The sequence below is a fragment of the Cheilinus undulatus genome, linkage group 3 (assembly GCF_018320785.1).
Source record: "Cheilinus undulatus linkage group 3, ASM1832078v1, whole genome shotgun sequence".
Classification (NCBI taxonomy): domain Eukaryota; kingdom Metazoa; phylum Chordata; class Actinopteri; order Labriformes; family Labridae; genus Cheilinus; species Cheilinus undulatus.
The window spans coordinates 24167721-24185098 of NC_054867.1; the positions used below are offsets into that span (position 1 = coordinate 24167721).

At 39.8% G+C, this 17378-nt stretch overlaps 1 protein-coding gene across 9 annotated transcripts in view; it reads left to right on the forward strand.

Moving 5' to 3' along the window:
* The window catches only part of kif21b (kinesin family member 21B), a 91162-nt gene that overhangs the window by 30785 nt on the left and 42999 nt on the right, over nucleotides 1-17378 (forward strand). For all 9 annotated transcript variants that reach the window (XM_041783090.1, XM_041783094.1, XM_041783093.1 and 6 more), the window contains exons 2-11: nucleotides 8259-8481; nucleotides 8992-9174; nucleotides 9985-10134; nucleotides 11330-11464; nucleotides 11772-11951; nucleotides 12158-12273; nucleotides 13447-13642; nucleotides 14661-14850; nucleotides 14938-15001; nucleotides 16701-16931. In XM_041783090.1, coding sequence (XP_041639024.1) covers nucleotides 8259-8481; nucleotides 8992-9174; nucleotides 9985-10134; nucleotides 11330-11464; nucleotides 11772-11951; nucleotides 12158-12273; nucleotides 13447-13642; nucleotides 14661-14850; nucleotides 14938-15001; nucleotides 16701-16931 — 1668 coding nt within the window. The remainder of the gene's footprint in view (nucleotides 1-8258; nucleotides 8482-8991; nucleotides 9175-9984; nucleotides 10135-11329; nucleotides 11465-11771; nucleotides 11952-12157; nucleotides 12274-13446; nucleotides 13643-14660; nucleotides 14851-14937; nucleotides 15002-16700; nucleotides 16932-17378) is intronic.

Sequence of the window (17378 nt, forward strand, 5' to 3'; positions counted from 1 at the left end):
TTTAAGTATTTTAAACCAAGAAAATGGTATTTCCTTCGGTCTAGAACGTCTGTTGCTTCACCTTGAATCACACTCTTGTGATGAAACTGCCATGGTGCCACAGCATCCCTGAGTGAGCGAGGTCTGTCTCTTTTGTGGTGAAATGTTTGAGGTGGTTTCATATTGAAAGAAAGTCTCAATGCAATTCAAGCTTTGACTATGTGCAGGTGGTTCATAGTGAGTCTACATTTAATGGTTTAGACATTATAGGTTCTCTGCAGATTACGTCATGCAGCAGCATAGAACACACCATGGTAAGTAGTGATTTCTGCATTGAAACACTACAAAAAGGCCATGTTTGAGCTGTTATTCAAGCATTCAAAGTGCAAAAATAGGAACATTCTTGATTCTTTAGCTACTTTTGTGTCCTAGAAGTAGTAAAATATTCGGTCAAAAAAAAAGAAAAACTTTTTAAAAACTCGGATGAGTATCGAAAACCAGAACTTACGTGGTACTGGTACCAACACATTCGATATGTACTGGACCAAATCACAACGCAAATAATGATACTTTATTTCAATATCCTGCCAACCAATGAAAAGCTAGAAATATGTTATAGAATTTGTGTAATTAATGTGTTAAGCTACACTGACTTCTCTTCTGAACCCCATGTTCAGCTGGCACCCTGTAAAAATATTTCTGCAAATCATTTATGATACCCAGAAAGCTTTTATTCTCTTGCGGACTTTCAACATAATTTTTATTCTCTCAAGTATCGATTCAGGCACTGGCACCATATAAAAAGTATTGATTTAGCACCAAAAACATAAAAACTCAAACAATACCTAACCCTAACCAAACCGGACTTGTTTGGTCTTGTTTGGCACATTAAACTCTGATCATACCTGTGTTTCCTCCAATTATGTCAGCCTCACCAACCACCAGCCTTGCTCCTTGTGGTGATGGGAAATCCGCCTCTCTTAAGAGATCCAGATCATTTGGCTCGGCTCAGTAGAGCTGGTTATTTGGCTCCCAAACAGCTCTTTATTCTGACCAGTTTGGCTTTTTTAATGTGGATTAAATAACGACAAAGAACTGTGACTCACATTAAAGAGCCGTTTTGCAGCACAGGCTCGTCCATGAACAGCACATCATTACTCGGCCACTCACCCTCCAAGGAATATTGGTTGATATTAACACATCACTGTTTCAATTAAAAGCATGCTTGTGACAAGAAACAAAATTTAGGCCTGTTAATATAAACGCGTTAGAGGCAGAATAGCTACAGCTTCATTGTTTTTTGACAGTTTTACCCACAGTGGAGATATATCACAGATTTTGAATGCCTGACGAAAACATTATATATTAGTCTAGGTGTAGTCATGTTGATAAAAACTAAAATTAATTTTTGTCAGTTTTAGTCATCACAGATCTATTTTTGTTAGTCTAGTCTAGTTTTTGTCATGGAAAAAAGGCTGTCAATGAACATTTTTAGTCATAGTTCTAGTCAATGAAATTAACACTGGTAGCATGGACTGTATGATGTTGCCGCTGATGGGACAGTACCAAAGAGTAAATACGTCTTATTCCTCCACCCTCCCAGCCCTGTCCATTAGGTTTGATAGGCTTTTTTTCATTCTAGGGTAGATACACCTCAACCAAAACTCTGTGGTTAAGCTTCTCTTTAAAAGTATGTAGTTGAAGTAAATGCATCTGTTTGAATATGGGTAAAAACTTCATACCCCTCTTTCTGCTCAACAAGGACAGTGAAGTGTAGGTCCATAAGTCTACCAGCAATGTGAGGAAGATGTGTGAATGATGGAGCGCTTCTGTGACTCCTTACTAACCATTTCCACATGCCTTATAGGACAGGACAAGGTGCTACTAAAAATTTCCCCGGTCTGGGTTGTAAATCAAACTGCAGAGAGAATCAAACTTGGTCACACATTAAAAGAAGACTCTAAATGTTTTAAAGACGATATCTAATGGTGCAAATGTGAGAAGAAAACCACACATCAGTTCACTCACACAGACATCAATGAGTGTTACTGCTCTCAGGCTCTTATTTAGGTTGAACTGTGAATTTGTTTGTGCTTATGTTTACTTGTTTGTGTTTTCTCTTCAGTCTAATTAGCACTATTGGGTTTGATAATTATTATAATAAGTGAATTCCCTCAGAGCGTGTCTGATAATGAGTGTCTGACTGTGCATGTGCATTTGTGGGTTGTTTGTGTCTTTGAGCATTAGCAGTCACCAGGGTAGTATGTAAAGATAAAATTTTATTTATCTGTGTATAGAAAAAGAGAAAAAGACTCCAAAAGAAAAGAATATGTGTGTTTGTGCTTGTGTATCGTTAGTTTCAGGGACAGTTTCATCCCCAGGGTATTTTCACCATTTTCCTCTTAGTGTGCAAAGATGAGTCGAGATAGACATCTAAATTTTCTGCATCAGGGATTCACAATCTGCTTTTTGTGTGCCTCTCTCTCTCCTTCTGTCTCAAACAGACATTTAATCGTGCTGCTTTCTGTTATTTTTAGCTGTTAAATGTCTTTTAGTGAGTCTGAGAGAGAGAGAGAGTCATTTGATGGATCAATGTTATGGATCCCTTCTTTTGTTGGTGCAGCTGGCTTAAATGTTCATGTAGCAGCTGAGCCCTGGTGTGTATGTGTGTATGTGAGAATTGATTATTTATAGCTGCTCCATTTCTTTTCCTGTGGTTCCCTGACAGCCTGTCATTGTTTTTGTTACTCTTTGTGTGTGTTTGTGTGTTTCCTGAGTTGATGTCGAGTCTTTTTAGAGTCCCGTCATTCTTGTCATGGGAATGTTTCACTCTGTTGTGATGTGGGGAAGACGCTTAGCAAACGTTTGTGGCATATTAAATGTATAAACATGGGTATCAATATTGTATACAGGGCAGCAGATGAAGTATAGGGCCACAGGGTTGCCTTGAGTTGATTTACTCCTTGTCTAATTGTTCTCTCATATATATATATATATATATATATATATATATATATATATATATATATATACTAACCTAGAGTCCATTAAAAGAAAAATAAACTAATTATCACACTTAAACTAATCAATGTTTTTATTAATGGTCATGTTAACATATCAAGGAATTCTGAAATGATTTTCTTAATACCAGGATTAGCAATATTTCTATTTGTGGAGGGGCACATCAGGATCTGTGGGACTACTTTGGTACTACATGGCCAAAAGCCTGCTAAAGGCAGTTCACATAAAAATACATCTATAACTTAAATCTTAAAAAAAAAACACTATGAAATCCCTGCAGGCTAGAGATAAGATTATATAACGAGAGTAAAAGTCTTCAGCTAAGACACCAACTCAGAAATACTGACCTGTGCTCCAGAGAATCTGCTTCACACGCCAACACTACTATGCCAACTTGACCCCAGTGACAATACCAACATGGTCATGTTAAGAAAACATAATTATTATGACGTCCACTATCATAGCTAAAAGTGCCAGTGTGCCAGATTTTCAAATGACTAAACTAGAGGTAGATTGATTGTTAGCCTGATTGTCAGAATTTTACAGATGATAAATAAAGTTAATTAGTCAAAAAGTGTGCTACTTTGGTTCCACTGCAAAGTCTGTCTTCCCTTCTGGCTTTATTTTCACTCCCCACAATCTCAATATATGTCCTGTGTACAACCCAAACTTGATTGGATGTCACCAACAATCAAAATGAGTCCTGGGTGCTACTGTGTTGCTCTGTGCTGTTCCTTATGCTGCTAAATCTAGGCTAAATTAATTATCTCCCTTCATTTTTTTGATTATGCAGTGTTACTTTTGCCACGTTAAAGAAATTTTGTGCATCATCATAAATGTATGTCTGTTCCAAACATTGGTTATCAGTCTCATGAGCTACTTAACAGCACTGAAAAATCATTATTGGTTGACCCCATGATAAACACAGAGAGACAAAAGGGAAATCAAAATGAAAAAGAAACTTGTAGTTTTGTATTTGGAAAAAAATCCAAGCTTTAAAACCAAGCTGCTGCTGTAGTGTCTTAAAACAAGATATAGCAGGATGGATGGTAACTTTCAGGTAGGCCTCGAACTGCACTTTCTGTCTGAGGAATCAGACAGTGTGTGTACATACACAGTTAGGTTGATGCCGTTAAATCTTCAGGTCAAAGCCCTATGAGGAAACTGAGGAGCATGCACAAAGCTGAGGCCAGCTTTGGGTTGCTTAAGGTTTATTCATGCCAGAGTAAATCAATCCCCGGCATCATTATATAGCTGTGTTAGTCCAAATTTGAAATTTCTGACTAAATAAACTCTCAGTTGGACTATCATATTTGATTTTTTTTTTTCTTGTGGATGACTTCAACTTCAGTAACATCATGACGCGTTCTGATAACAAACCAATTTTTTTTCAGTGATGTTGCAGGGATGTTTTTTTTTAAGGATTAAAATCTTTCTTTTTCTTTCAGGAAATAATTGGATGATTTTTCTATCTGTTTGTGTCACCCATGGGCCCAATCCTCTTCCATACACTGTAATTACTGGTTACAGGATATAGATGATTAGTCAGACTTTTTTTAATTTTTTTTTTACTTGTATCTTTTCCTATGATATAGAGCAGTTGTTCTCAACGTTGGGGTCTGTGTCTCGCAACCCCCACTGAGAGGGGGTCTCCAGATGCCCTAAACAATACTAAGAATATTTTTTAAATTGTACTGTTGCCACTTCACACCAATTTGCCAAATTGTACCCCATTTTTATCACTTTTTCTTCAAACAGTTTGGCCAACATATTTTTGCTACTTAAAACCTGTTTTTATCCATTTAAAACCCTTTCCACCACTTTTTTTCCGGCCTGTTTTTGTCACTTCTAAACCAATTCTTACCGCTTCTCTGCTGACTCATTATTGCCCCTATCAGCCACTTTTTTTTCACCACATTTTTTGCCCATTTTAACTGTTGACTGACTATTTTTCTGTCTCAGTTAACCCATTTTTGCCTGTTTATATCAATTTTTCATCCAATTTCACCAAATTTTCCTCCCATTTTTGCCATTTCAGCCACTTTTTAATCCCATTTTACCACTATGTATGCCGTTTTTGCCACTTAAACCAATTGTTGCCTCTTTTTGCTTATTCTTTGCCACTCCTAACCCATTTTTGCTACTTTTGAAATCTAATTTCACCACCTTATGGGTGGCCTTGTCTACACATGACTATTCTTGAATGTGCATGTCTCTGTTCAACCACCTTCAGGTACAGTGGTGGTCCCCGGTTTCTGGCACCTTTATTTTTGGGGTCATGTGCTAAAAAGGTTGAGAACCACTGATATAATGCAACTGAGCCCAAAAAATGCCAGCCAAATACTGTACATAAATATACAGTCAGAAAGGAGTCATTCTGTTGAATTCATGTTTTAAAAAACTTAAACAGCAACCACAACATCCTGGACTATATGATTTGCATTTTAATCCTTTTAGACACTAAGCTTTAGTCAAACAATGGAAACATTGTGTTTCCACTTTTACATTGTGTGCGTACAGAGAATCGTTAATGTAAACAACAATCCACCTCCTGCCATCTGCCTCACCAGTTAGACTCATTTCAGGATGGTGCAAGGAAGCAATGTGAGCCCTTCTTTCTCCTTGCTGTTCTGTCTTATCCACATGATTCTCCTGTGACCTGGTAGTGTAGCAACTGCTGTCAAAGTCTTTGTGTGGTCTAGCCCTCCTGTAGTGCTTCTTGGCTCAGCAAGACGAGCTGTGATGAGGAAAAAAACTACACCTCAGACCTATAAATATCACACACAAAAGACAGAGGCGGGTATGAACAGGGAAAAGGAAAGAGGAGTGACCTCCATCTCCTTTACACACACATGCACACACAAACACCTCCAGTGAGTCTATTCTGCTGATTCAGAGCCCTCCCCCTCTTCTCTTTCCACTTGATGTTAATAATTGGCTTAAACAGCACACATATGGGACGTGTGGTTTTAGATACATTACCCTCAGTGTCAAGGTCACCTCCAGTAATTAAAGTGTCTCATCTGTCTGTGAGCTGCTGCCTCTGTCTCACTGCATTGTAAAAAGGTGACAGGGGTTAGATTGCTGTTTCAGTTTTACACACTTTAAACACTTCCTGGAAGTCCCTCTTTAGTGATGCCTCCAGGCCTGAAAGAGAGCCAAAACTGCTGTCGTTAGCTGTGTGTGTGTGTTTCTGCAGCATAACGGTGTGTGGTGAGGGGATTATTGTGAGTGTTGGTGGTGGGTGCGGTTCTTAATGCATGCTTCAGAGGAACCATGTGTGAAGAGAAGATAGTAGAGCAGGCTTTTTTGAGCTGTGTGTGAACTGCATGGGTGTCTTACTGTTTCGACTGCAGCTGTATGTGGTCAGGGATTTCTCTGCACGCTCTCTATATGAGTGCGTCTTTGTTTTAAGCATCCCTCTGGGAGTCTGGTGCTGTCTCAGTGTGCAGAGAGTTGATTTGCATCCCCTGAAGATTGAACTAGAGGGGGTTTAGCAGGACTGAGCTCTCCGATAGTGCTTGCTCATGCCTTTTTCTGCAGCTTAAAGTGATTACCTCCCCACTGTGTCCACATTGTAACTCTGAAAGCCCAAGATTAACACAAGGCTGTGTCACAGATCTTCACTGCATTACATGGGAGCCACAATATACCCTCATTTTTCTCAAAATTAATCAGCGCTGCCGCACAAGTTTGTGAAAGTGTCACTTCTTAGTGAATCTCTGCTTATCAGGCATCATGCATCATGCTAGCAGGAATTTCTGCCATTCAGCTGGCAAACATCTTAAAAAGACGCTAAATTTAAACACTCGGCCCTCATTCTGTCACTGAGTTCAAATATGTTCAATCTGCTCGCCTTTGGACTCATCTAATCGGGGATTATTTTATAGCTGGGATGTCAGGTGAAAGCAATTAACTGCAGTGAACTACCTGTCAGGAAAGAGCACAGCCAGTGCCGAGCTGTGGGATTAACAGCTGATGTAATAATGACTTATCAGCCACAGTCTGCCTTATCATCACCAGTGGCTCTGCTTGCTCCACTTTCTCTCAGAGTTGCCTCATTACTAATTTTCTACACGTCCACTCACTTTCTATATCAGCGGCGCGTACAAGTGTGCTGGCATTGATGTGTTTGTTTTTGTCCTCAGGGTTTTTTTTTTCTGTTTGACATTTCTGTTTGGTTCCACTCTATAAACTTGGATGAGTATGTTTGTTTTTGAGTTCAGACTACAGATTTGAAGGACTATGCCAACTTCCTCTAGTAGTTGAACTTAAAGTTTGGAGAATATGTTTGAGGACGACCTGAATGTCTGAACAGACGCTAAATGATTGATGACTTTCTCGCACTTTTGGGTTCAAAACAAAGGGTATTCAAAGGTTTCTGAGATAAATATCTCATTTTACAGTCTGCATTTTTCAGTGCAGAAAGTCCTCTCTCCACTCCAGAGTTCGTCTTATAATTAGGTCTTAAGGTCCCTATAAAGTGCATCCAAACTTGTGTCTAAGCACCCTAGATATTTTCTACTAAGGTTGCTGTACACATGTGAAAATTTGCAAATAAATTATAAGAAAAGTGTATTTTATACTGTTTAAGTGAGCCAAAGTTAAGGTGTTGTATAACTTATATTCTATTGTTTAACTGAGACTCAAACAGATGAGTACTGACCAAGTTTATTATACGTTGCATGCTTGAACATCATATAAAAGGAAGTCAGGCTGGAAGTTGTGCTAACCAGTGGCTCCACCAGAATTGCTAAGAAATCCTGATCTGTTCCCAGAGGCATATATTGTCTATCAGATAATGACGGATAATGATTTGCGTGAAGAGATCATTCTTTTAAGAAAACTTATTCAAAGGGAGCTGCACAGAACTGGATTATTTGTAAATGAAGAAGGAAAATATAGATGCGGTATTAAAGTCCTAAACGTCTCTGCTCTGTCATTAACCAGAGATCTGAAAAAAAAAAAAAAACTATAAACAGTCATGACTTAGCTTTGTGTGTCTTCTCATGATATTACTTTTTTTGTTTTATCAGATTCCCATGGTTCTTTTTTTGCACTTCAGATGATCTTAGGTCAAAGTAGAGTGTGTGTGGATCAGATTATCATGCTTCATCTACACAGAAATTTAATTCATTGAAAGATCTCAGGCATAATCACTGCTTTTCTGCTGGGAAACTGTTGCACAGAAACCATTTAAATTTTCATGTATGTTTTAATCGTTTGTTCATTCATATATTCTTTCGCTTCTTTCTCAGGATTCGTCCTCAGATGGCCAAGGAGAAGATCGAGGGCTGCCACGTGTGCACGCTGGTCACACCTGGAGAACCGCAAGTCCTGCTGGGAAAGGACAAAGCCTTTACGTACGACTTTGTGTTTGACATAAACTCAGAGCAGCACCAGATCTACCAGGCCTGTGTGTACAAACTCATCGAGGGCTGCTTTGAGGGATACAACGCCACTGTGTTTGCCTATGGGCAGGTACGGCATGAAAGCAAAAACACAATAACATATGCTTTGCCTAAATGGATTATGATCAGTGTATCAGTGTTACTATCAGGCCTGGAGCCGCAGACATGTGGTCAAAGAACCTTACTGTTCATTATTATTCAGTACACTAATGTAGTTCAAAACTGGCTTTTCAAAGTGTTTCAAGGACTTTGTTATTAAATTTGCTTTACATTTTAATTTGAACTTTTCTTTCATTTGGAAAGCTACAGTAATCCCTTAGGTCACTGATCATCAACTGGAGGCCTGGGGCCACATCAGGCCCCTAAAAGTTAAATTAAATTCAGAAACAATGCTGAGGAAAATAATAATTGCTGTATTTAGGGTGTCTTTTGTTTCTTTCATTTTATGATCCCTACAGATACTTAAGTAACTCCAAAAATAAGTGAGATTGCAACATTTCTTTTAAAGTCTTCTTCTTTCTTTTAATCTTTATGATATTTTAAGGACACAGTAAATGAAATCTGAGGTCATTTGTTCCAGACTGGTTCAGGAAAGACATACACCATGGGCACGGGCTTCGATGTGAGCTTGAGTCCACCTGAACAGGGAATCATCCCGCGGGCTGTCCACCAGCTGTTCGAGGGGATCCAGAGCAGGAGGGTGCGCGCCCAGCAGGCCGGCAGCCAACCACCTGAGTTTAAAGTCAGCGCCCAGTTCCTGGAGGTGGGTATCACACTCGTGTTAAAGAGGAACACATGTGTAACAGCTGATTGATTCAATATGTAAACAGCACTGTATTTATGACTTTGCTTACATGTGGATATCAGTCCATATTAATTTTAACTAGATGGGACAAAACAGAGAGGCGAGGGGATCAGCCCCCTTTCTGCAAACAGGAAGGGACAACCCAATGACAGATGAGCAGGGATGTCTGCTTGGGCTTTGTTGGTCTTGATTAATGTGTGCCATTACCCCTGACATTATTCCTCATCACTGTGTGGAGGAAGACACATAGGAGTGAGGGAGGATAATATGACATGTAATCATTTCCTCAGGGGGTCTCTGGCAGGCACATGTTTGGGATGTGTTTAGAGGTAAATGATGGTTCATGTCAGCGTGTGTATGATCAGATTATTTTAATATTCTCTAAGAGCATTATGAATACATAGCTTTCGTCCACCTCTTTTTCTGTGTCTATCCCGCCCTCTTTTTCTTGTGGGTTTTCTGAACGACTCAGGTCAAAAGGTTATCTCTGTTGATGGTAAACAGATGTGTGTGTGTTGTGTTTGGCAGTAGGTGGGAACAGCTGAGCGTTCAGCTGACCTCTGCAGCCCTCATTTATTTCTTTAAGGTCATTTATCTGACCTGTGTGTAAATGAGAAACACAGCTGAGAGTCAAGAAGAGAATATGCATGACAACCTCCTTAGAGGCTTGAATCATTTCTCTTAATTTTCCATAAAATGCTGTCTCAGAGGTGTAGTTTTAGGCATGGATTCTTTGATATGTGAACTTTGTGTTTGTGTGTCATGCAGTTGTACAACGAGGAGATCCTGGACCTGTTTGACGGAGCCAGGGACCCAGAGAGTCGGAGCAGAAAGTCCAACATTAAGATTCACGAAGATGCCAGCGGCAGCATCTACACCACAGGAGTCACCTCCAGACTAGTGCAATCAGAGGAGGAGGTGGGTGCAAGAGTGTATTTGGGTACTGTTGTGTATATCACCCATCATCATCTATGCTTTTTCGATCAATCTTTTTCAATTAGATATGCTGTTAATACTCTTTAAAAGAAGTAATCCTTTAACACAAAATAAATGTGCATATCTGACTTATTGATTTTAATATTAACACCTTAGGAACAGCAAATAAGGACTGCAAATCTTACCATAACAGAATAAAAGTGTCATTTCATACATGTTTTTCTATTATATTTCCTATAATTTTAGATTGGAGAAGTGTTAAAAATGAAAGGTATTACACAGCAAAGGGTTAACTGTTATTATGTGGATGAATGTTGACAGCTTGAGGTAGAGTATGGGAGCTGCTGGAGATCTGCCGCCACTCCAAACAAACAACCATCTGGTGGTCAGTCCACAAAAACAGAGAATAGACTGAAGGACATTAAGAGAGACTCTGCTCCAACGTGCTGCCTCTGACTGTTTGAGATTATGCTTTCTTGAGAAGCTGCCAGATACAAGAAACAGGGAGTACATCAGTGGAATAAGGAGGCTGTGATGGGGTCAGGAGGGCAGGACGAATGTCTGCTAGTAGAGATATGACGAGGCACGGTCATGAGGTTAAAAGAGGTGGCAGGTGGTGATTTAGGAGGATGGCTTCAGTCAAAGCTCTTATGGGTTTATTCTTTACTCTCTTCTCAAATAGACGATGAAGTGTTTAAGAAATATGTGTGCAGATTGTTAAGTGGCAGACAAAGTAGAGAAAAAAAGGCTTAATTTGGTAGAGGTCATCTCTGTATTAGATTCCCCAAAATTTCAGGCTGTTAAGAAATAAGTGGGGACAGATGGGAACTCCTGGAAAAAGGGAGAATGTCAGAACAGAGAAAGGGAGGAGATAAAAGTGCTGAAGGGATGGACAAAGAGAAAAAAGGAAGATTAGGAAAAAACAGAGTTAAAAATAGACTTGTAGGAAGTTAAAAAATGATATTGTTGATCTTACCATTGATTTAGGGAGAATAAATCTAGCAGCGGACAGTATATTGAGTGTGCAGAAAAGCTGTTAAGATCATAGAAAGATTCAAATCAACCAAATGATTGCATAGAATCTACTGTTCTCTGACAGTAGTCTGCCAGCAATAGAGCATGCAGTCAATATTTTTTATCCCTACCAAACATCCTCTATTTTGTGTGCTTTTTGCAGCTGTTGCAGTGTTTGAAGCTTGGCGCTCTGTCCCGCACCACAGCCAGCACCCAGATGAACGCTCAAAGCTCCCGCTCACACGCCATCTTCACCATCCACCTCTGTCAGATGAGAGTGTGCCAGCAGCCTCAAATGGTGAGACTGTTTTTTGGGTTTTATTATTTAATCCTGAAATATCTGTTGGATAGTTGGAGCAGAAGGAGTTTAGAAACCATGAGGATAAAAAATGAATGAATAAAGTGAAAAGATGTGGATCTATTTTCAGAAGTACAAGAATGAGGTCAGAGACAATGAAAGTAATGCAAAATAAAAAACAAAAACAAAGGAAAATTGACGTAGTTTTACCATCAGAGTATCACTGAAGGTGATGTAATAATTGTTGTTTTCAAGTAAGATTCCAGTTGATGAACTCATGATTGTTTTTGTGCATCCCTGCTCACAGAATGGAGGAGGGGAGAACGGGGAGTTGAATGGTGTGGACTCAGGCCCAATTGCCCAGCCTGAGTTTGAGACCCTGATGGCAAAGTTTCACTTTGTGGACCTCGCTGGATCTGAGAGGTTGAAACGCACTGGAGCTACAGGAGAGAGAGCTCGAGAGGGAATCTCCATCAACTGTGGACTGGTGAGACTTTGTGTTTGTGTGTATGGCTGGATTGGCAAGAAACATGCATACAAATAAGATGATGAAACATACGTCGGCTCTTCCACTGTGATTTTACTCACTGTTTTTAGATGTCTCTCCTCCAGCATGTTTATAACATACTTACAGAACCCTTGTTTGTGCTTAAATTCTGAGTATTTATCTATGTTTGTATTTCTGTGTTGTAGCTGGCCCTGGGAAATGTGATCAGTGCTTTAGGGGACCAAACTAAAAAAGGGGGACACGTCCCATACAGAGACTCCAAACTCACTCGTCTGTTACAGGACTCACTGGGAGGAAACAGGTATGCACACATGTGTAGAAGAACACCAAAATAAGACATGCTTATTCCTTAGTGAGTGCTGCATTCAAAACAAACAAATATAAAGAAGCAAGAAGGTTCACACCAGGAAGCTCCTGTTGAAGGATTTATCTTGCAGTAAGTGACGTTTCAAGCTAACATGCTCTTCTCAGACATGCACACATGAATACTCACACAAACATGCATGCAATTATCAGCTCTCAGCTCCCACAGCTCTTTTGCTCAACACAGCGGTCCATTTAAATATGAGAAATACTTCTCATTAATCTCTGTTTACATTGATACACTGATACATCACACTGCGGCTAGCAAAGCTTAACCTCCTCCACCCCGGCCTCCTCCTTTATAACATAAGGTTGTTCACCTTCATATTGAGATTCATACTACTATGTATTAATTGCTTTTGACGTTATCTTATTTTATTCGGTAGCATTGTCATTAATGTATCCATCCATATAGGAGTTTCTAGCTATGCACTCTCTGGAAAGTCAGCATGCTGCTTGGCTAACCTATGGAGCATCTTTTGAGGTGAATCTTCTCCACCAAGTAAAACTGTATTTTAATTTTGCCATAATATGGTAAAATGTATGATGAGAGTGTTCCTGACTGAACGTCAATAAAACTGGTCAGGGATTAGAATGATCAGAACAGAAAGAAAGCTTAAAAAGAGAAGGTTGCAGCAGCAAACACCGTCTACTTGATTCCTCCATGGCACTTGAGTTGAGTGAGTAGTATGGTCTTATAAAGGAAGATGTGCCAGTGTTCAATCCTTCAGTTGCACAAGTTTGACTCGCAACTCTCTCATACAAGACACAGTGATGAGTGTGAAAACCCACATCAGGAACAAAACGACTTGTACACTGAGTGCAACATTTTCAGTGAAGATGATGCGGTGTGCATCTGAAGAATATCACTTTAATCAATTACAGACATAAACATTGCCTTAATAAGTTTCCTTGCATGGTAAAAAAAAGTGTTTGTTTCAGAGGAAGAAGCCCAATTCCACCCTTTGTTTTTTTGTAAGACAACCAACATGCTGGTTAAAGACAGATTCTTTTAGCACCAAAAAACACAGTGTTTGAACTTTTGAACACATTGATAACCTAATTTTCCAAGGTGAAAATCTGAATACCTTCATGCTTTCTTCTTCCCCAGTCGCACGGTGATGATTGCCTGTGTCAGCCCATCAGACCGGGACTTCATGGAGACCCTGAACACGCTGAAGTACGCCAACCGAGCGCGAAACATCAAGAACAAGGTGGTAGTGAACCAGGACAAGACCAGCCAGCAGATCAGTGCCCTGCGTGCTGAGATCGCCCGCCTTCAGATGGAGCTGATGGAGTACAAGGCGGTGAGAGATGGATGGATGGATGGGTGATAAAAAAGACTGAGGGAAAAAAGATTTTAGGGTAATGAAAACAAGGAGGAGCTCATAAAGAGATGAGAGGGGATGAAGAATAGAAAGTGGCAGGTGGAAGACGAGAGACAACACGAGGCTGTCAGTGTGTTTGATGCAATGATGCTGTAAGAGACGGGTGTTATGATGGATGAAATTGAAAATAGAAGCTGAGCAAAAGAAGAAAAAAGACAACACTAATGAGAGTAAGAGGAGATAATATTAGAGGCCGAGGCTGCTGCAGCTGATTACACTATCAAATTAAAGATCTTTACTGGAACACGCACCTCCATTAAAGCCTCTACTATACAGCAGCTCTGCATTATGAGGATTAATCAGTGCAGTGTCAGCATTATTTTACAGTGTAATGCAGACATAAATTGATCCTGTAGCTTTGGCTTTGAAGCTCAGCAGAAAGAAGATACAGTGGAGAATGATGCAAGGAAATGTGACAAGAAATAAGGAGAAAATTCAAAGCAAGTCTGCCAAGAGTCTCCACTCTTTCATCAGCTTTGACCTCCGGGGCTACGAGCAACCGTTTAGCGGATTCATCGGTCTATTATATGATTTAAGGGGGTTACCACAGTTACTAGAGCGAAGTGAGTGAGTGTCCAGGACGAGGAGCTGCGAGCTGAACTAAATGTGGTAATAAGGAATGTAATGTGACTGGAGTCTGGAAGTAATAGAGTGTTGGACTGGTGAAGGTAATGATGTCTGTGAGTTGCAAATGGATAAGATAGTGACTCTCTGTTTGGCGCTTACACAACAGGATGTTTGCAGCATTCATCATTCAGAAAACAACAATAGGTGCTTGAAGAGCAAACTGACCAGTGGGTTCAAAACAATAGCATTGTGAGTTGTTGGCCTGTGGATTTGGAAGTTGAATTTTTAATATTTACTTCATCGTCTAGCTCCCTTAATATAACGTGGAGTTCAGGGAATCATTGTTGACTATTTTGACTCTTCTGTGCAGGGGAAGCGTGTTGCTTGTGAGGATGGCTCAGAGGGCTTTAGTGACCTGTATCAGGAGAACGCCATGCTGCAGAGAGAGAATGACACACTGCGCCTCAGAGTGAAGGCCATGCAGGAGACCATCGACCACCTCAACACCAGAGTAACACATCTACTGGCCAATGAGGTCAGCACTCTGCTCACCAAGTCAAGTAAGTTTTACTCCTTACATTAGACTTAAAGTTTGAAGTTCGTTACATACCTTGGAGTCAAGTTTCTTCCTTGTTTTTGACCTGCAGGTGAAGGCAATGAGGAGATCGGAGCTTTAATCCAAAACTACATCAGAGAGGTTGAAGAGCTGAGGTAATATTGCAGCTTTTGTTCTTTTTGACCTATAATATGTTGTTTATATGTATAATTTCAGCTAGCAGCCAATAGATCAATGCAGAAAAGAGTCTGTAAACATGAATTTTGTTAGCATTTAACACTTCCAGTTCCATCCCCTTAAAGTCTTTAGGATTTTTGAATGAGTCCTTCTTAAAATGCCCAAAATAAAGCAGTGATAAACACGAAGTAGAATGAAAATTAAATAACAAAACTGTGCTTTTGAGAATAAAAACATGCGGTTCAATGGGAACATTGAGTGTTTTATATTAAAGGTTGGGTATTCGTGCACAACTGCTCTAAGTTTCCAATAAGTGTCTTCAGTTCACCACTTGAAGTGAAAGTGATTGAAGTGAGGGCGTTTTTGCTAAGGTGTTTAGTAGTGATTAGTTTAAAAGAAGATGCATTATCTTTAAATTTGGTAAAATTTAACAAAACAGCAGCTGAATCTTTTTGTACATTAACTGAGGTGTATGGGGAACACTGCATGTCACGTGCACATGTTTGAATGGACCAAAAATTTTGTGAAGGCAGAGAGGATGTCCAAGATGAACATCCTCTGGGCATCCATGCACATCAAAAACTTCTGAAAACATTCAATAAATTAAACAAATGGCTTGAAATGATCTACGGTTTAGTATAAGAATGATAGCATAAATGGTCTCCGTTGATAAAAAGACAGTTTTGCATGGAAATTTGAACAGAATAAAAAGAGGTGCCAAAACTTCTAACTCCTGATCAAAAGAGAAAAGCAAGCAAATTTGTGGAGATATTTTAGTACAAATTGAAGGAAACAGTTTTTTAGAAGGAGTGATTAGATGCAATGAAACTTTGATCTTCCAACATGATCCTGGGACAAAACGGCAGTCAATGCTTTGGAAAACACCATTGTCAAAGCACGAAAGCATGACAAAGAAAGTCCAAATTCAAGGCCATGTTGATCGTTTTCCTTGACATTAAGGGTATGATTTTGTTGCAGAAGTTCAATGGTGAATCTGCACTGTTACTATCTACACTAAAAAGTTCTAGAAAAGCACTCTTAGTAAAGCAGTTCCTGCCCCAAAAATGAATCACAGTGCTTGATCACCCTCCCTATTCACTTGATCCATCACTGTGTGACTTTATCCTTCTTTCTTTGATCACATCTGAAAGACATTAAAAAATGTTTTGTTCAATAGAACTGTATTATAGCATTAGTCTTGTTTTTTGATAGCTATACCTTGTATGCTAAGAAGCAGAAGATGTAACACCAAGTGATAGTTTCTTCCTGGGAACAGTGAATGTTAGGTTTAGTTAAAGAGAACCACAAAAAGAGGAGAGCCAAAAGGTCAATGAGGTGACTTAGCATTATTTGTTTCACAAGTTTTTACTTACAGTTCTCCAGTGACAGCCAAATAAAGCTACTCTATGCTACTTATCATACAAGATGAAGGCTGAATGAAGAGGTGAAACTCCATACTATGTCTGAGTGTATAAGGCTACATTCTCTACTCATGAATTCAGTTTAGCATTTGTTAGAGAAAGAATGTGTTGTCTTCCTTCAAAAGTTTTACAGTCTCTGAAAAAACATAGGAGCAGCTTTAACTTAAAAACCACTGACTTTTAAAGAAAGGAAATGTAAATTAATGACTTTTTATAACCTTCATCTTATTGTGATCCTTTCTTTCTGCTCGATCAGAACCAAACTACTTGAGAGCGAGGCCATGAACGAGTCACTGCGACGGCACGCAGCCCGAATGTCCTCTCGTTCCCCATTCCCTTCCTCTTCCCTCACCCCTGCCCCCGGCCACCCACCTGGCTCCTCTCCTGCTCCCATGTCCATGGAGGCTGAGATGACAGATGTGTTACGTCGGGCCAAGCTGGACATAGAGAGGCTGAAGAAGAAGGAGAGGAGGCAGAGGAGGATGAGGTGAGGATAGAATGACACGTACCTTCATTTTGAATAAAATAGTGTAATATATTAAATAAACTGGGGCACAGGAGGAAAGTTCCCAGAGTTCCAGGAAGCTCTATTTCCCCAATTATTCAAGCACCGTAACGTGATGTACATTTAATTTACCTTTAATCCCTTTAAACCCTTTTCAATTAACCTGTGACTGTTTTAAAAGCCAAGGGAGCCTGTTGAGTACATAATTGTTCATGCTTGTGCTCTATTCCCTCCTCATTGCTTCGCTCTCCTAGCTTAAGAGGCACATCACAAGTCGATTAGAGTTTTGGGACAGCCAGCTTCTGAATAGAATTGGGATGCAGCCAGCGCTGGGTAGTAATGCTGGTTGGACATTGACGGTCTGATTCAGTTGGCCAGTGGGTCATGAGAGAAGAGAGTACTTAGCCTAACAGCCTAAATGAGTTTAAT